We start from the raw sequence: 20,223 nt of genomic DNA on the forward strand, positions 1-20,223 counted from the left end.
TATCGAATAAAAGTGATAGAGGAGGAGGATCTTTGTGAACACTATATGCTCCAACTAGGTAGCGGACATAGAATAATGATGATGATGATGATGAATTTTCGTACGTCAATTATCAAATAATTAGTAAAAAGTTAGTATAAATACCGCTTTTCCGCTATTTTGATAAAATGTATTTGATGTTCAAACGTATGTAAATCTTGAAAAATATAGGTCCAAAGAAAAAAGAATTTACGATTTTTAAGTAAATTTTATTTTCTCAGACTTTTGTATATTTTTTTTTCTACAAAACCTTAACGTAATTATACACAAAAAACTGATTTAAAGCACCATTTTTTCAAAGTCGCGGCATGAGCGGTGGTCGTTCAAGGTCACAAACTTAAGGTTTTACTAAAGACCCTATGTCCACCGATCCTGTTAAGTTTCAAAAAAATATAATAACCCTTTTTATAATAAAAAGTGAAAAAAGTACATACCAAATGACCTTGAACGTCCCATACTCTTAATAAATCTCGACAACCACCCGATGGATCTAAACCTGGTTTTTGCAGTCATGTTAAGTGTCCTAAAATAAAGCTACTCGTATTTGTAATATCTTTGAAAAATAAAAATAAATACGTCAAATTTGTTTCTTACCGAAAAATACCGTAAAATATCGAAAAATACCGTATTTTACCAAAATCTGGTAAAATTCCCGTAAAATACCGCGGTAATTTTACCGCCTTGCATCTCTATTCCCTACACGGTACAATGCCACGAGATACCTATAGATGTGAGGCGCAAAAATATTTGTCTTTAGTTTGAATTTCTTGTTTAAATGTGTGATTAGAAACACTTACTCACACTATGACAAATTTGGCATCATTGAGTAATAATTATACTAATACCCGTATACAGAGACAAAACTTAACGTGAAGAAAGTACATTCTAATCTCATATGCTTCGGTGACAATAGAATGTACTTTCCTCAACTTAAGTTTTGTCTCTGCATACGGGTATAATAGTGCAGCTCTTGGAAACATCGGTTCAGTTGGCCTCATGTTTACGTATGCGTCATCTCTCGTATTCGAAATTAAGCCTTAATTAGTAGCAGTAAAGATGTATTTAGCTCGTTTCAAAAACTGTAATTACGTATTTCGTGTTATTTTATCCTATGTTCGTAATAACGAAAACATTCAAGCAAAACTCGACCATAGCGTTGATTGAAATAATTATGTTTTTACTTGCGGCACTTAAAACGTTTTTACAATACGACGAGTGATGTTGATCTTTAAGTATACTATGCGTAAATGTTAAGTAGGTACCTATAGTAAATAACACAGTACGGACCGTGTTTGTAGGCATTTTTATATTGGTTGCTAGTTTTTTATCTTTATATTTATTTATTTAACTTTTTGTACATAATGTTATTTGTACATTGGCGGGCTTATTGCCAAATGGCAATTTCTTCTAACCAACCAATAAAATAAAAATTTTATTTTTATAATGTGTTGATATAATGCGAATTAAAATACATATTAGGTACCAAATTTACCGAAATCAAATGGAAATATGTTTTTTTAAAGGTTGATCATAGCTTAGACTGTTTGGGCAAAATATCCATCTAGGGCAAAATTGGACGGTTTCGCGGTACTGGTGAAAAGCAATAATTTCTTAGTGAGGCTCAGCCCCACTTGATTCATAGGCTTCTTCGCCCCTGGCACATATTCACATTTTCGTACATAAATATCGAATACCATCTCGATATGTACCGATTGCGTTTGCAATTGCGGCCCTGTGGTGGTATTCTGAATCTTCTCTACCATCTAGAGAATAGTTAATTTGGGGATTTTAAATTTTTTAATACGACGACACTTTATTAAACGTCAAATGATGTATTAAACTGTTTAAAAGCCGGAAAAAACGAAGGCGATTTGGTAAATTCAACCTTATTGATTGTTTTGGGTAATTCTTAAGGTCGCAATAATGTTCTGAATGAAAATCGTCATGTTTGATTTCACGTGTTTGTATTTATTTGACGTTTAATCATCAGTGTGGCCAGATATAAAGCAAAGTTTAAACGCATGCAAAAAATAAAAATCTGTAAATCAATCACTCTCTAGGGGGTAGAGAAGATTCAGAATATCATCCCTGGGCTGGTATTCTGAACGAAATTGCGTGCGAAGAGATCGCTCTGTTAGCGTGTAGTAAATAGACGTTAAAAATGTTAGCATAGTACGTAGAGAAGATTCAGAATATCATCCCTGGGCTGGTATTCTGAACGAAATTGCGTGCGAAGAGATCGCTCTGTTAGCGTAGTACGTAAATAGACGTTAAAAATGCGTTTCATAACCCCTGGTACAATTTTTTTTTGTTTTCAGGCCTTCAATCCGGGCGTATTTGTGACATTTTTTTGGATGTCATTTGAGTTTTCACAAATACTCATACTTATTATTACAATAGAGTGCATTGTGTTTGAATCCAAAAGAACTAAAAGGATCTTGGTAAAAATAATAACTAATGAAAATTTACGTAAGTGCCTACTTAGAATACACATTAATTTGAACATGGTAACATTTATAAAGCTTTAACAAAAACATAGAATACAGTAATCATTCTATTTTTCATAATGAAATAAACCCATGAGTAACAGGGGAAATATAGTTATTTGAATTCCCTTAAACTTTTTGTTTTTTTTTATGTAGAAACTCAGCACAGTCAATGAGTTTTATGACAGTGTGCAGTAAATTTAAATGATTGATTAATTTTAAAGTGTACAATAAGCAAAATCAAAAGTTTTATTGTTCCATGATAACTTGCTAGAAAAAATCCGTATCGCGAAACTAATGCCATAATAATTCATTTTCTTTTCCAAACTTATATCACTCTTTGAGTGAAAATGAGACAAAAAAACATTATTGTACCGACTATTCTTAAGGAAATTGTGACTTTTGCTTTGAATACATTCAAAACATTGTAAATGGGTTAAACCTATTGAAAATCTGAATGGACCCAGTTCGGACAAAATAACAATTGCATTTTCATCATAAACAATATTTTAAATAAAACACTTTGTATTTATTAACATATTACAACAGACATGAAGAACTCTTTAGAGAAGGGAATATAGAAGACTAGGCATCCACAGGGCTTGTGACCGGTCATTGGCTGGTTTAAGTGGCCACTTTACACACTGTGTATTTACCTAATGATGGGTAATTCGGAATACCTGAAACTAGTTGTGTTCTAATATTAAACTCGTGTGTGGTATATGTATGTACAAAGGGTTTTATTTTAAATGTCATTCCACTAAGTATATATATATTGTTTATTGGTTAAGGTACAACTAGGTGTTCAAATTTTATTTGTACAACTATCTAAATAAATACATTACATAATATACTGCAAATTAAACGCTGAAACAATAAATAACATAAAAATATATTTTATTTATACAGGGTGTTCTTTAAACCCTGTCGCATCCATAACCACGATGATCAGTATGAACAAGAAGACTAAGATAAGCATATTCAAAAAAATATTTAGAACAAAGAAATTTTTTTTAAATAAAATATTTAAAAAACAAATGGTTGCTTACTTCTGCAGGGGAGAAGTGAGGGGAGCTCGGTTGTCAGTTTATCAGACTCCCCCCTCTCCTTACGTTTCTCCCCTGCAGAAGTAAGCAACCATTTGCTTTTTTTTATATTTTATTTTTTTAAATTTTATTCGTTCCAAAAAAATATTTTAATGTGCCAATATGTCTTCTTGCTCATACTGATTATCGTGGTTTCGGGTGTGACACGGTTCAATGAACACCCTGTATGTATCGTATTTTTCAGGTGATCCCGCATAGGGATCCTTCTGTCGTTTCAGCTACGGTTGCAGGAGCCATCTTCAGGGTAAACTATGTGCCGCGTAGAAAGTTTTTTGAATCAACGCTCCTGCAAGGGTAGCCGAAACGTTGGAATGAATATAACCTACAGAGAATCGCCCAAAAAAGACAATATTAGAAAATTTACACACCTATTTAAAATTGTATTTATTTCAGATGAATCAGAATACAGAATCTTCAAAGTCTTTTTGAAGTTTTTACTTGAGAATAAAATTAAAATCACAGCGTCGAAAATGGTTAATGTCAATTTTGAATTTCTAAGTGCTATAATTGCTTCATTGATATCGTTTACATTGTTCGTATTACAATTCACAAACAATGCATAAAAATATACTTGAGTCTTCTTTCTAGTATCCACAAATCAGCACAGTCAACTCCGGCTAAAATTGTTTGTATATTAATTCATTTTTAAATATAAAAAAGTACATGTAATAGCAATAGAATAATCTTTAGTGAGCACAGTTATGACTCCACTAAGCAAATATAAAAATAAACTTCTGTGGACTTACTCTTGGAGATGCACAAATATGAAATAATATAAAACAAACAATATATTTACAAATATTTATTGTTACAAATTAATAAATAATTACAGCTATGATAATAATTGTTGTAATTTATTAGACACCATTTCCATGTTTGCTCTTCCCCTTGTTGCTTTTGCGATTTTCCCTAATAGTGCGTTAAATATCTTATTTTTTCCCTTCTTGTACAATTCTACCATGTCAACATTCTCATCCAGAACTTTGCGGCAAATATCATCTATTTCATTTGGATCTGTGATCAAGCTCCAATCATTTGAGTTGACTATCTCTAAAGGAGCACTAGATGTTCCTGTCACAAGGAGATCAATCACTTTTCTAGCAGTTTGGAGATTAATAAAACCGGTGTCAACAAGTCCAATAAGTTGGCTGAGGTCTTCAGATGATAACTTGCAAGTGTCTAGTTCTATGTTGTGCTTATTAAGAGAGGTGAGAAAATCATTGATTATAATATTAATAACAGTCTTTGGATTTCTGTCTACATTTTGTACAATATGTTCAAAGTATTCTTGCAATTTGGGTTCGTTTACTAGCTGCACGGCTTGTAGGGTTGTGAGGTTGAACTCGGACATTAGTCTTTGTCTGGTTTTTTCCGGAAGTTCGGGAATGGATTGTCTCAATAACGGAACGCAAACCAAATCCGGATCAGTTATTTCAGTCATATTAAGCACGAGTGGGGGAAGATTTGGCTCTGGCATATACCTAGAATTTTCATCAAATACAAAGAATAAAAGTCCGAAAGAGAAAGAAATTACATTGTTATTATTGTAGCAAAATGAAACATCTGACAAAATCATGATTTTCAGTTATCTACTGAATTTTGTACGGCAAAGTGAATTACATAATAGAAGGCTTGTGAGATTTATTTGACTTATAAATTATTTAAAAAAACATTTAGTTTAAAATCGGGTTGTGGTCCCGTGGCTGGTGTGATGCGGACTCACAGATCAGAGGTCCGAGGTTCGAACCCCACTCTACCCAAACTTGATTTCCATTTTCTAATTTACAACTCGTTGTAAATGGCCACCAAAATGGAAATATTTGGATAAATTATAAGAACGCCAATATTAATTATAAGTTGTATATAAAAAAAAACAATTAACATGTTTTTATTGTATTAAACAACTAAAAAGTATTGAATCCAAGAGAAAAACTCAAGTTTTGTAGACATTTAATTTTACAGTAATAAAATATGACATTCTATAATTATTATTTCATATATTAACAGCGCTGCCTTGATACATAAATTATTTCAGAGTGTAATAATCTTGTTACACAAGGTCAAGATGATCAGTGTTATGCTTTAGATGCCAATCCAGAGATTACGAAAAAATATTATTTGTACCTAGTCAAAAAAACCCCTTGTAAAAAATATTTCAACGATGGGAATCAAACACGAGACCTCATGCTCAAGTGCTCCTAAACCACGAGACAGACAAAATGAATAAAAAGATGCCCTGAAACTGATAGGGAGGTTTTATTAACAATTTATATGCAGAAGTGGTTCGAGAACAAATAACAGTACAATTTTTCCATAGCAAATGTTTTGTGAAGTATATGAAGCAATGTGCCCATTTTGCATATATAGATTGCAATAAGTCCGTTTTCATCGTGACCCCATGTATTTTTTTCTAAAATTCAAGAAACAAAAGGCCATATTTTGACAGTTTTAAAAGTATCTGAAAAAAATGGCATTAATATCTCAAAAATCGAGAAAATGCAATGAGCCCTTTTTTGCGGTGACCCCTTCATATGTGTTGAATTATGTATAAATAAGTATCCCAAATTGTTTAATACAACACATATTTAATTGTTTTAGTTATATGTGTACCTACTATTTTAAAATTTAAATAAATGAATGTGTTAAAATACCTATAATCTTGTTGGACCTCCTTGTCTCTCATGGGTAGAGTTACCTTAAGCTCGGGATCCCAAGTCATGGTCTGATTAGACACTACTTTTCCATTCTCTAACAAGGTCACCTGACGCTCGGCTTCATACTTAATAGCTCCTGCTACTCCACGCACAGATCCAATGTTCTTTATCTAAAGAGATTGTTCAATCATTTTTTAAAATAAATACATATTATAAATGGTAGACCCTTTAGAGTTAAAGATGTTCAGCAGATTTGCTATTTCTATACAAATTTATTAATAGTAAAATTGACTTCCGATCTTTTGTAATCGAGTATGGAAAATAGTAAATGCAGTTCAGTTGCAGTAAACTGGAAGTTCTTACCTCAGTTCGAGTACCAAAGGGTTCTCCAGGTAAATGGACCGACACATTAGCATCTACTCTCAAGGCTCCTTCCTGAAGTTTTCCACTACAGCAGTTCAGTCGACCTAATACCAATATTAACTCTCGGACTAATGCAGCTGCCTCCTCACCATCCTATAACATGATAATCTAATGTGTTTATTCTAAAATCTCTACAAGATAGCTTATACATACATTATGTTATATCTTTAAATGTGCCGCCTAATAAATTTATGAACAAAATAAGACTAATTGAAAAAAAATGGTAAAAAACAATGTTCGAAGTCTCAAAAATCTCATTAATATTTTGAATTTTCACAACTCCATCGCTATATAATTATCTGTTATACTCCCATATAAACAGACATCCTCTTTCATTTACACCAGAGTATGTGCGATGTATAAATTTTTCTTTTGGTACAGGCTTGCCTGGTGAAAGAGAGAAAAAGAGGGGAAATGTAATTAGTTCAGTTCAATAATAATTGTATTTACCTCTAGGTCAGGTTCAAATACTATTTCCATTAGTGGTGTTCCCGCTCTGTTAAGGTCTACTAAAGACCTCCCATCTTCAGTATCGTGAAGAGATTTCCCACTGTCTTGTTCCAACTGAATTTGTTTGATGATAGATGTTTTTCTATATGGCTTCTTGTTTGACCCGGCTGTGAAAACCTTGGACAAAATAAGAAAAATTTTCCATTTATAAAAAATACTTACAGAGGATGCTCACTTAATTACTTTTTAATTTATTTTTTTTATTACTTCACTAAGTATATGAAAATACACTTATATATATTTTTATAAATTACATACATCCATTTTTTTACAGAATTTATAAAACGGTCCTCCTCAATAGAGAATCCTGTTCTAAGGAGGGCTGTACGGAGTTCAAAATTTAATTTCACATGTCATTTAAACACATTTTTTTTTACACTGATATGTTTATAAATTTGTATATACCACTTCAATTTTGAGTTACACTTCGACCGGTTTCGAGGTTACTACCTCATCGTCAGGAATTAAACCAACTTATAATTACACGCATTGCTATTTATATAAAATATTGTATCAAAGAGAGAAAGTGATTTTCGTTTGGACAATTTAGAACAATTAGAAAAAAAAGAAAAATAAAGCCATTAATCAAAAACTTCAAATAATAAATAATCAATAAAATTTAACTTCGAGTCCTCTTTTAAAAATATTCCCGTTATGATTCATTTCATCTTCTTTCTCTCCCTTTCTTTCACCTTTCTGTCTCTTTCATACAATATTTTATAATATAAATAGCAACGCGTGTAATTATAAGTTAGTTTCATTCCTGACAATGAGGTAGTAACCTCGAAACTGGTCAAAGTGTAGCTCAAAATTAAAGTGGTTTATACAAATTTATAAACATATAAGTGTAAAATGTCATACAACAAAGTGAAAAATGTTTTTGATAACAATAATACTTTTTTTTTCAGTGTAATAATAAAATAATTTAGCTGGTGTTTGAGTCCACAATTTGTTGTGGATTTATTGATTGTTTTCATTTAATTAGTTTTTTGTTTGTTTTGGTTTTGATTGACAGAATTGTTCAATTGTAAAAACTCCAGTCTTCTCAGATATTTTAGTATTACTCATTATGTGATCTATACATGATTTTGCACTATTTTAATTCTTGTAGGCACATTGATTAGACTTCTTAGTCCATAGTAAGATAAGATTTGTAAGTATTCATGTTTATTTGGATGGCCAGTATCTAATATATTTTCATTTATATCTCCTAGAATATGAATATTCTTTTGTATTTTTATTTTAATGGATCTCCTTTTCTAATATTTCAAGGAATGGGTTTGTCACTATTGCCCATAAGGTGGAATCTTTACCAGCGGATATTTTGAAGCTACAGAATAATTTTACATTTTAGTACTCTATCTGGCAAATTTATTTTTTGTACCGTTTTCTAATAATACTATCGCTACAAAATAAAATAGAGATCAATAACATTATATGAACAAAAAATGCAATTGGAACCATAAATAAGGTCGCAGTGAGTCACATCTTGCTCTAGGGTGTGATTCTCCTAAATGCTGCTAATGCCCAGTTGCATTCCACCAGCAACACTTACTGACTAGTCCAACTCGTAAGCGTCCACGCCACTAAGCCTGTGCAATGGGATCACACTCATAATGGTGTGATCACAGCAGATAACGAGAGGATGAAAGGCGAGTTTCTGGCGCCTCCAAACCGGAACCAACCAGCTAAGGGAAGGTAACCCTGACAGAATAATCCATCAGAGAAGGCAACAGGAAACCACTCTGGTCATATTTCCCCAGGAATCACTATGGCGAGTACGTCTAACAAGCAGTTGTCCTGGCCTCGGAGTAGCGCAGAACCAAAATGCCTTCGCTGTAGTGATCGCCAAAATCGGGAGGACCTGATAAGGCACCGCAAGAAGAGGAAAAACAAAAAATACTAAATAAAGTACAAACTCAACAATGTTTGAGTATGTCCAAATACTTGCAGACTGGCTGGATTTCCTTCCTAGGGAGTTATTCATATTTAAATTTATTTCAACAGAGAGGGAAAACATTTTTGAGAAGGGAATATGCATTTACAGGGCTTATGACCTGTCATTGGCCGGTTTAAGTGGCCACTTTACACACTGTGTAACAATCACCATTCTGCCGATGTTTCAACATCCATATATCCTCAACTCATCCATCTGTTGACTTTTGTGAAGTAAAAAGAGCCAATGACAAGTCATTAGCCCTGTAAATGCCTAGACTCCCATATTCCCTTCTCAAAAATGTTTTCCCTCCCTGTTGAAAAAAAAATTAATATGAATAACTCCCTAGGGAGGAAATCCAGCCAGTCTGCAAGCATTTGGACATACTCAAACATTGTTGAATTACTACCTGGTAAAAGAAGAAGTATAAAATTGGAAAATTGTTTTCAGGCGTTGCCGAGTAGGTGATTTAGTTCAGCCGGATGAATCTCACCCACGTGATAAAGGTTTCAGCTCTTTTACTTCACAAAAGTCAACAGATGGAAGAGTTGAGGAAATGTGGATGTTGAAACATCGGCAGAATGGTGAATGTTACACATTGTGTAAAGTGGCCACTTAAACCAGCCAATGACTGGTCATAAGCCCTGTAAATGCCTAGACTTCCATATTCCTTTCTCAAAATTTTTTTCCCTCTCTGTTGAAATAAATTTAAAGTACAAACTGCCTAATGGTATTTGGTGAAATCCTTAAATGCAGTAACCACTGCATGAATTTGAAGGGTGGTTCAAAAATATGCTAAAGAAGGGGGATAGGGGTAAATATTATATAAAGATGGTAATATTTTTTTTTCAATATAAAATTCATTATAAACTATATTAAGGGTTACATTGTTCATAAACATATGTCTCTGATACACCTTACTTTTAAGGTCACCTAAATTAATTTGGCATTGATTATCCAAATAAATACTTATTCATATTCGAAGCAAGTTTAATGTGAATAGGACAATTATTTTGTATTAACAATTACAGTACGCCCTCGACTTTCGCACATAATTAGTTCTTGATAATGTGTACAAATATTGAATGTTCGATAGTCGAGGGATGTAAAAAAACTACAAAAATATCTAAAAAAAAGAATGTGCAAAATTCGACGGCCGCCTGTATACTTATGCCTGAAACGGATATTCCGATATCCTCTATATACAGGACGTAGAACAAACGTGAATAAATACCTGAAATTCTAATTTTCCATCTTGTGCGACAGGGGCTCGTTGCTGCGTAATTTGATAGCCCGCAGGAAGATCCGCATAAAAATAATGTTTCCTATCAAATGTGGATACTTTGTTGATTTTACAGTTCAGTGCGATTGCCGCCAAGACAGCCGCTTCCACACACCTCCTATTTAGCACTGGCAATGTCCCGGGAATAGCGGCATCGAATAGAGATACACAATTATTCACCAAAGCTCCAAAATCTGTCTTGGATCCAGAAAAAAGTTTGGAATTTGTTAAAATTTGAGCGTGCACTTCCAATCCTACAACGGTTTTCCAATTTTCCTTTCGGACTTTCTTAGGAATAACACTTTTATATCTTTTGCCGGTTAAATAAAATGATTGACAACGACATGTCTTCTGGACAATTTTAACGAACGTGTACATTATTGGACAAGTTGGCCAATTTTTTTCAAAGTCCTAAATGAGAGATTAATTATCAATTATTACAAGAAAAAGAAATGTAACATTTCGAAACGAAAATTAGAATTGTGACATTTCACAATATTCATAATCTTGACACATCAAATATCCGTGACAATTTTTTTCAAATATCTATGACTTTGTCAAAGAGTGCGTTCAGCTAAATTAGCAAAAATAAGCACAAAAATCCCAAAATTGTTTTTCTGTAAAAAAAAACTCATAATTTTACCTATCTGATGATGCATAGAGCACTCAATTGGTTCACCAAATGAAGGATAGGGGATATTTCAATGTTAACTATTTATTTCGAATTATTTTTGTCGTCTACTGTCCAATTATTTTTTTCGAAATTTAACAAATTTTTCGCCTCTAGTTTATAAAGTTTAGTAACTCTACCGACTTTCAAATATCTTGAACAATTGGCTAATTTTATAACATAATTGGGCCACCCCTGTCCCCGCCGATCACCACTGTTTTTGAACTGTTGGTGATATGTGAAACTGTTTCATAAATAACAGTTTTTGGCAGTTTGGCTCGTCATAAGTAACGGTCTAATTAATTTTTGTGACACCGTTCCGGCTGATCTACCTATTTATTTTTTTAAACCTGCCGATTTTAGCTTGATTTAGGTTGGCAAGACTGCAAATTATACAGTAGTTTATTATGTTGGAATCACTGACGTAAATTTCAATTTCTATTCTTTCTATTTTCAAACTGACTAGAATTTTAAAACGGCAAATGAAATGAAAATTTAAATATTTTGTTTGATCGTTTTCGTTTGACGTACGGTTTTACTAAAAGCAATTGAAAGTCTGATTGGTGAAAACATACTTATAAAATAAACTGGAAAGCCAGCTTAACGGCTATGGAAAGTGTTACGGAGATGCGTAGGCAAAAAATATTGAGCCATATTAATTATGAAGAAGACAACAATGAAGCTATCATATTCTCCATTATGAATAATTTTTCCAAAGATTATTATAAGAACATGCGGGAAGAAAAATTGTTAAACTTACAACTCAAAATAAGGTACGAATTGAGCAAATATTCTAGCATTTTGAATTGACAATGGCTTGTAGAAGTTCTCTCAAGATTCATAATTGTATGTAACTCGTAAATACCGTCGACATGTTTCCCCAAACGGGTAAGCAAGGACGATAGGAATCCAATAAGATGCTAAAACGACTTACTTTTGTAGCATTTCGTTTTTACATATAAAGTAAGTTTTTACATTTTTAAATAAAATAAGCACTGATTTTGTCGACTTGATATATGAATTGAAATTTAAACGATGTGTTTCTTTCATATCTTTCTTTTTGTCCGTATTATAAACACTAATGCATGCACGTGAATATTAGTTTGTAATTTGATCTTTTTATTTTAGCAAAATGAAACAGAGGAAAGAAGATAATACACTGAATTTCATTGATTCGAAGAAAACAAGAATAATGTCATCTCTTGTTCCCGATGAAATCATTTATAACTTTGATGACTACACAAAAAGGGAATACAATGCAGCCTTGATGTTTGCTGATATTTCTGGTAAATTATCTTAATAATCAAGGCAATGAGGATCCGCTTGGGATATCCTCATCGGCATAGAATAAGGGATTTTATAAGAACGGTCACTTGACAAGTCCTACTTAGAGATATTACATCGCACCCATGACAAATCTTATATTCTAAATGTTATTGAATATTTGTATAAAACCACTTACCAACATTTCTATAATAATAATTTCTCTGAATTCGCAAATCAATTTAAATCATGACTTTAATAAAAATACAGGAGTTAAAATCTTACGTACAAATAATAAAGGGTTAAAAGTAAATAATATGGAAATATTTCACATTAGGAAAGCTTTAAAAAATTATTTTAATTTGATAAATTTTCAAACAAACTTCCAATAGTCCTTTATACGGTGTTCCACTGTAATGGTCACCCTATTAAACCTATTAAGCTTACCTCCTCCTTCCGTCCCCTCTACTTTTTTCAACTATTTCTCAAACAACATAGAATATTTTCATAATTTATTCAGTGCATGCTTGTCCTAATACTCCTAATCAGTGCATGTGCTTATTAAAATGCATGACGTGTTGGTTTTATATTTTTGTGCAACAACAGTTAAATACAAGTATTTAATAACATTTAGTAAAATATTAGACCACAAAGTTAATGCTTTAAATATTAATAATCATACATATATTCAATCATAAATTATGTCCTATCTTTGTTGCAATCAGTTTCTTTTTGTGTTCCTAACCGTGTCAACAGAAGTCAAAATTGGCTATTTATCAAATCGCACCTTTGGGACGAAAACAACTAAACTCAAAAAGTTAACTTTTAAAAATTTATTTTTGTGAACCAACTTTTGGTTTATTCAAACAAATTAATTATTAATTAAGTTTTTCGAATCTCCTGAAAGTTCTCCTTTTTTTAGTTTATCAGGTGTGCAATACGTTAACTATAATAAAAATATTGGACGGCTTCTATTAGTAACGATTATTGAGGTACGCATAATTAAATCTATGGCATATTCAAAATTTTCAACTCACTATTAGAAAATGGGAACCAAAAGTTGTAGTTGAACGGTTTCGTACCCCAGACCTCTAATCCGTGAGTCGGCAAAACTAGCCATGGAACCACAACCTGGTTATTTATTATATATTTTTTATACTCTGATGGATGAGTCGTATTCCTCAGCTTCATTTCAATTCCTCTTGTCTATCCATTTCTAGACTAAAGTCATGAATACGTTAAAAAAGTATTACATCTTTATAAAAAAAACATTAATTGAATGAGATCTTTGTTCACCTAGGTTTTACAGAGCTTTCCGAAAAATACAGCGCTACTGGTAAGGATGGAACATCGAGGATGACTCAAATCCTGAACTCCTATATCGGCTCTATGGTCCAAGAGATCCTCTCCCACAATGGTGACCTGCTGAAGTTCTCAGGAGATGCGTTCCTCGCCATGTGGAAGAGCACTCAACAGCTCCCCATGCAGAATGCAGTGCACACCGCTATTGACTGTGCCCTCGTTATCCAGAGAGACTACGGCGCTATTGAAACAGATGTTGGCATTATTTTAAAAGGTAAATTTTTTCAATGCAGAGAATGTGAAGTCCATATGCAAAAACAGAGTAGTGTGGCGTTCTATCGTCTGCACGATACTGTGTTTGTTTAAATTTTCTCAAGAATATTTTCAGTATCTCGGAATTTTTGTACACAAGTATTGAATCTAACCCTTAAAATATTTTACTAATCGTCGCGTTGGAGAAACAAGGTTTATTCTATTTATATTTAAATATCGGTTCTATCTGCATCAAAATTTTAAAGAGAAACAAAATCCATCCTTAATTATGATTAAGTTTTCTTAAAACAATATTAATAAAAAATATTTGATAAAATAAGGTCTTCATTTCAAACTTTCATGTCTCAAAAAAATTATGAATCCACATAGAACCTTGTTTCCTGAAACTAGTTACTGGTTATTCCAAATTTGTGTATATCGTCTGCTTAGAGGTAAAACTCATTATTTGCAATATTGAGCAAAAATGAGTTGAGTGTACAAAATTCATTATCTTCATTCAATGTATGATATGTAAAAGTCATTATCTGCCTAAAGTGGCCCCTACAATAAAATAAAATTACACAAAAATCATTCATTACATTATTTCGAATTTTTGTGAGAAGTAAAATTAATTATGATTTTTACTTGTTGAAATCGATGTAAATATTGCAGGTAAAAGTCACTAAATGACTTCATGAATTTTACTTATCAATAATTTAAGATGTATCTATTGCTTCCTCCTGACAATGGCCCACTAAACTCTGTCTTTCGGGTGGGTGGGTAAGTAGGGACAAGCGGGGGGATATTGCTTTCTCTCAAATATCAGCGCGATAGAAAGAGAAAGCTGCAGGGAGGGGCCATCTAGTGGGCCATTGGCCATTCAATAATTAATATCATTAATTGACAAAACTGACACTTTTTTCCTGACAGGTAAAATTCATTGAATGCAATTTTTCAATTATAAAGCAAAAACAAATCTAAAATAAAGTAAAAATTAACAAAGATCTAAAGACAAATATTTACCAATCTTGCCAAAAAAAATAATTTTTTAATTCATTAAAAAATAAGTAAAATATTTGAGAAAATGTAAAAAAAATTTTGAACCTTATTATCTCAGAAACATGATTTATGCTAATAATGAGTTTTACTTCTAAGCAGACGATATAAGTATAACTTGTCATTTATTTCTATAATATATTACATACTTCCACCTAGAGTTAACACTGACAATTTTTTTTTTCACATAAAAAGAATGTTCTAACATAAAATGATAATAATTCCAGTGAAAGTAGCTATATCTGGTGGTCGAGTGTTATTCACTTCCATTGGAAACAAGGAGAACTCTCACTATGCTGTAGTTGGTCAACCTGTTTGGGATGTTAAGGTATTATCACCAGTAGTTATTTTATTATTTTTACGAGTATCTATACAAACGAAAAAATGGCAAATTTTGTCGGCAGTTCAAGTTTAAACCACGCGACTTGGACCTGATTATAGTGACTAGGTTTGACTTTCGACAGAAAGACTTTGAAGGCTGTTTGTGGATGCAGTTATATTTTCTTTTGTATATGAATAGTAAATTGTTTAGGATACACCCTTTTCAAACCAACTATCTTTGTCACTCACCAATACCGCGTATACACAGACTAGGAAACAAATGTACCTCTCATATCGACATTTTTAACTCGAGTCTCTGTGAATTCAAATCATCTCTTTATAAATATTTTATGATGTTCTGTATGTCTTTTATGTATTGATTAACAAATTATTTGCAAAAGCTACTTATGCTAATGATCTGGTGTTTATTCATTTTATATTTTTTACATCTTTTGTATGCTGACATACAAACATGTATATATATATATATATATATACATATTTCTTTTTATACCCATGTTTTAATATTGTTTTTAAATTTTTGTATATCTAACTAACTCATTATTTTGTATATTTTATATTGTAAAAGGCACTTGTGCCGTATAATAAATAAGTAAATACAAAATTAAAATAAGATTAACAAACCTTAAAAATAATAGAATCAATAATATCCACAAGTATACGAGAAATATAAATGAGTATAAATGTGCGTGCGGGGGTGCGTGTTAAAAGAATAAAGATATTCAACGATTATTTACAGCTAGTTAAAAATGGTCCCAAATGGTAATAATATTTGGGTAAATCATCAGATTGGAATGATACATAATATCGCTGGGTAATCACTTCAGTGCAAAAATTTCAGTTGGTGTTTTTCCTTCTGCGAGAAGGAACCTTATGACAGCTCGCACCTCGCAATTGGCGGGATTTCTCATTGACATCTTTTACAGAAACCAAACATCACAAGGCAAGTTTTGGTTCTAACAAGGGTCACCGGTGCTCATTGTGTTCAGGAGACTCCCCACTACCAATCGACGTTGCCAACTTTAAAAATATCACAGCACGAGAGCCAAACAGTATTCTTACTTTCTAGATATGCCTCGTATCTCTCTATATCTTAATATTGTTTTAATTTACTAAGCTTTGATATCAAATTTAGAAAGCCGAGTACTTGAGCAAGGCCGGCGACGTCATAGCATCTCCCAGCGCCTGGAAATATGTGAACTCTGCTCAATACATCACCAAACCAATGAATGATGGTATCCACACTAATGTCCTGGGCGTTGGTGCCACTTGGAGACATGTCCATATTCTTGATGAAGGTAAGCAATCCTAATTATTTTTTGCATATTTAATATTTGTTTATATAGGATTAAGCTATAAATAAAACTAATTTTTTTTTCTTGTATTTTTTCAAAAGAATAGTTTTTTTTTTATTACTATTTTATTTTTTAAGTAACCATCGACTTATTTATCCACATAGACGCGCCCTGTAGAATAAAATATTTTTAAAAGTGTTAACATGAAAATGTACCCATAGTTACCAAGTTTGTTTATTTATAGCAGGGCTGCATTCAACGAGAATGCATGTATAACAAAAACTAAGAGGATACCCATTTTCGGTATATAAATAAGTTTGTATTTAAATGTTTTCAAACAACATTTGTTTTCGATGGATCCCAATTATTATAGATTCTTTCCTGAAATTCCTTTCATTTACACCCATTTATTTATTTTTACTGGATGTTTCAGAGTGCGAAACCATTTAAACATGCAGAGACATTTGAAAAACTTTATAAAACATTTGTTCGTCCCCAGCTAGAATACTTACTCATATTTGGTCACCTTACTATAATGTTAGTATTAATAGACTAGAAAGGGTCCAACAAACATTCTTTAAACAGGTCGACTACCGGTTAAACCTTAACTTCTCTAACTGTGCTGAAAGTATGCAGTACCGTGGAATAAACTCCCTTCAAAATCTAAGAATAACGTTAGACCAGTTATTTTTACATAAATTAATAAATAATAAAATTGATTCCCCTTATCTACTTGAAAGACTTTCATTCCGTGTGCCATCTAGACCGACAAGACAAAATCTTATATTTTACACAGATAACGCGTCTATAAACTATTTGATACAATCTACAATACCTAGAATGTGCGACCGATATAACATTAGGTTTAGCGAGGCTGATATTTTTTATGACAATGTATGTAAATTTAGGTCAAAAATCATATAAATATTGAGAGGAGCACATATTTTATTAACTTTATTTTTATATTCAAATTTTTCATTTCTTATCTTTTACATTTATTATATTTAACATAATTTAAATTATTACAAACAATTTTTGCTGTGTGCATTTATCATGTCCTACATTAATATACAAAGAAATTGACCCAATAAAATAAGTAAACAAAATAAAAAAACAAGAAGCAAAAGAGAACTTAAAACGTCACACGTGGAGTAATTTCAGAAATAAAAAACTTTAAAAAATCATAGCACTGATAATATGGTACACAAAAATTTTAAAAAAATATTTTTAGCTTAGTTTAAATAGTCTATGAACAAATAAAAAAAACCATCGAACTGCTTTTTTCCATCAGCGGCTAATTTAAAGATAAATTTTAATGATTCAAGTTGAAAAAGTTTTGTTACGTTTAATTGTTTATTTTTTTAAAACAGTTCCTAAGTACATGTTATATAAGGAAGGCCATATTATGTAATTTTGGTTTCCTGTTCCCCATAGTAGTTGCATATGATATATTTTTATTTAACATAGGCTTCATACATTAGAAGTTTTAAACATAGTTATTAATTTTTTTTAATTACTAAGTATTTTTTTATAGCTACAAGTTCAGTAAACAGTGAAATGGATGAAAGTTCTTTGGATGAAACCAACAAGGAATTTTACTATCAGAACTATGCACTTTTGCTGCAAGCATATACAGATAAAAATGTCGCTAGTGGTAGGTCTATCCGATTTTTAAATACTTATAACTATCGCTATAACTTCTGTATGATGGTCCTCATTGTTTAATGGCTACATACGAGTATTTGCTTCATGCATGGTGGCCCGGATTCAATTCCCGTTAAAACCATCTTAATGCTGTAATTTTTCTTAACTCGCTGTAATGTTTCTACTGTGGTGCAAAGAAATAATAAAACAATTTGGTTGTTCCCTTGCCAGTTCGTCGAAGCGTGAATTATTCCATTCATAGAAATTTGCACGAAAAGCTGCGATGCTACATAATGACTCCTGTCATGAAAGCAATAGAGAACGATGAACCCATGGAATATTTAACAGAAATGCGTTACATTGTCATACTGTTCCTGAATGTAATTGCCAATGTTTCTAATGGATTCGTCCTTTTAGATACGGTTAATCTCGCTTACAACGATGTTTGCAGGTTTGTCAATACACAGTTTTCATCATTATCATTATCGTTCCCCTATTTGTATCCAGTGGTGGGTAGGGCACCACATCTCGATAATCTATCACATAAAGGTGATGTGGTCAGTCTTACCCTTCAGGTGCCAGTCCAGGAGCAATGAAATATTTCATTGTAAAGCCACCCTGCCAGAAATCGAACCTAGGACCTCCAGCATTGTAGGTGCACGAACCAACCCGTACATACGAGGTGGACTTATCTCCGCTCGATTTTCTTATTCAATATCACCCGAAAGCAGCGATCGAGTAGACTTTGACTTTGGACTCGAGTGGGGTTTATCAGAACTAAAAGAGACATACTCACACTTATTCTTATTGGCAGTTTTTTTTTTTTAATATTTTTTTTATTAATTCATTTTTTTCTCTTACAAACTATAATTAATAATAAAAATAATGTGACCTCACTGGGGTTACCCGTGCCGAGGACACTTAACAATATACTTTTTTGAAATGTTTTTACATTAGAGAATAAACAAAGAAGACTAACTTAATAAACAGAGATAATTAACAAAATATTCACAGTTTTAAAAACTAGGTATATATGTACATCTATATTATTTATATTACAAAACGCACGATGAAAATAACAAAATCCTAACATAAGCTATACACTTGTGGAGCAGTTGATTCAATATTGGTTTGGGCGAATGAGACAATTCATTTTACTTCTACCTAGCTCCACTATCCATTTTTTTATAGCTTTTTTAAACATTTTCTTGTTACTAATTGTTTTAGTAGATAGTGGAAGTAGGTTATAGATTTTAATTGAATAATACTCGAAATCCCTTTGTCCGAAAGTGGTATTAATGACATACTTTAGGTAATCAATATTAATTATCAAAATCTAGCAGTATTAGAGTACAAAATACATTGTAGTACCGCTAGAAATTATTACCAAAACCGCCACTGATTCAAATTATTTGTATGCCAATATGTATTACTTTTCACCCATTTTTTAGTATAATTTTTTTTTAAAACACTAGTTTTTCTTAAATAAAATGTACTTATGTTTTTTGTTCTTTCATTTTTAGTGTAGTAAGTAAGAGCAACGGTATTGTTAATAAAGTGTCTTTGTTTGACAAAGACATGATGTTCCTGATAGTATTTGGGTTGAGAGGACTGAAGCATGAAATGGAGAAGCAAAGAGCACTCAGGTGTGCCGTGGAGTTGCGGAACGTACTGTACAAGCATGATCAAATCACGAGTGTGTCTATAGGTGTCACATCAGGTTTGTATTTCAAATAATGTATCGTCTGTTCTCAGTTTCTCTGTGTCCGTGATGTGTATTAAACAGAACCAGAACACTGGACGAATGTTTTCGACTTAATGGCTGCTCTTGGGTAAAAATTCCGAAGAAGAAAATCAAATCGAGATAAGTCGGCCTCATTCTGTAGTGGTTGGCGCATTTGCCTACCGTTCTTGAGGTCCTGGGGTCAATTTTTGTCAGTTTGGATGTAAAATATGATTATGA

General features: G+C 32.3%; 2 protein-coding genes and 1 long non-coding RNA gene across 18 annotated transcripts in view; 2 read left to right on the forward strand and 1 right to left on the reverse strand.

Moving 5' to 3' along the window:
- The first annotated feature begins 2,357 nt into the window (after nucleotides 1–2,357).
- Nucleotides 2,358–4,469, forward strand: LOC148279508 (uncharacterized). Its single transcript, XR_015822850.1, has 2 exons — nucleotides 2,358–2,508; nucleotides 4,025–4,469. It is a non-coding gene; the product is annotated as an uncharacterized LOC148279508 (long non-coding RNA).
- Nucleotides 4,421–10,966, reverse strand: GatB (glutamyl-tRNA(Gln) amidotransferase subunit B, mitochondrial). Its single transcript, XM_088229813.1, has 5 exons — nucleotides 10,389–10,966; nucleotides 7,159–7,335; nucleotides 6,649–6,801; nucleotides 6,283–6,455; nucleotides 4,421–5,112 (listed from the first exon to the last, which is right to left on the reverse strand). Exons 1-5 carry the CDS (start codon nucleotides 10,812–10,814, stop codon nucleotides 4,464–4,466), a joined length of 1,578 nt encoding a protein of 525 aa, XP_088085939.1. The 5' UTR covers nucleotides 10,815–10,966; the 3' UTR covers nucleotides 4,421–4,463.
- A 590-nt stretch (nucleotides 10,967–11,556) lies between these two features.
- Nucleotides 11,557–20,223, forward strand: part of LOC148279510 (adenylate cyclase type 10-like) — a 33,244-nt gene continuing 24,577 nt past the window's right edge. For 13 of the 16 annotated variants that reach the window (XR_015822851.1, XR_015822852.1, XR_015822853.1 and 10 more), the window contains exons 1-8: nucleotides 11,557–11,879; nucleotides 12,235–12,392; nucleotides 13,670–13,945; nucleotides 15,207–15,307; nucleotides 16,457–16,619; nucleotides 18,151–18,270; nucleotides 18,492–18,711; nucleotides 19,784–19,980. Coding sequence is in view for 9 of the 16 variants with exons in the window: in XM_088229814.1 (XP_088085940.1) it covers nucleotides 11,716–11,879; nucleotides 12,235–12,392; nucleotides 13,670–13,945; nucleotides 15,207–15,307; nucleotides 16,457–16,619; nucleotides 18,151–18,270; nucleotides 18,492–18,711; nucleotides 19,784–19,980 (1,399 nt within the window). In the remaining 7 variants the exon portion in view is untranslated. Of the gene's footprint in view, nucleotides 11,880–12,234; nucleotides 12,393–13,669; nucleotides 13,946–15,206; nucleotides 15,308–16,456; nucleotides 16,620–18,150; nucleotides 18,271–18,491; nucleotides 18,712–19,783; nucleotides 19,981–20,223 lie in introns of those variants that run through there. The other 3 variants (XM_088229822.1, XM_088229823.1, XM_088229820.1) reach the window with 2 other exon arrangements.

The sequence above is a fragment of the Micrasema longulum genome, unplaced genomic scaffold (genome assembly GCF_059751315.1).
Source record: "Micrasema longulum isolate JH-2025_06_02 unplaced genomic scaffold, ASM5975131v1 h1tg000713l, whole genome shotgun sequence".
Lineage (NCBI taxonomy): Eukaryota > Metazoa > Arthropoda > Insecta > Trichoptera > Brachycentridae > Micrasema > Micrasema longulum.

What these genes read in the sequence shown, in the direction of transcription:
- GatB (XM_088229813.1), bottom strand. Translation starts at nt 10,814, where the DNA reads ATGTACACGTTCGTTAAAATTGTCCAGAAGACATGTCGTTGTCAATCA. An exon ending in ATGGAAAATTAGAATTTCAG is followed by an intron (nt 7,336 to 10,388) that starts GTATTTATTCAC and finishes ATTTTGTCCAAG; the next exon opens with GTTTTCACAGCCGGGTCAAA. An exon ending in CCTTTGGTACTCGAACTGAG is followed by an intron (nt 6,456 to 6,648) that starts GTAAGAACTTCC and finishes CAATCTCTTTAG; the next exon opens with ATAAAGAACATTGGATCTGT.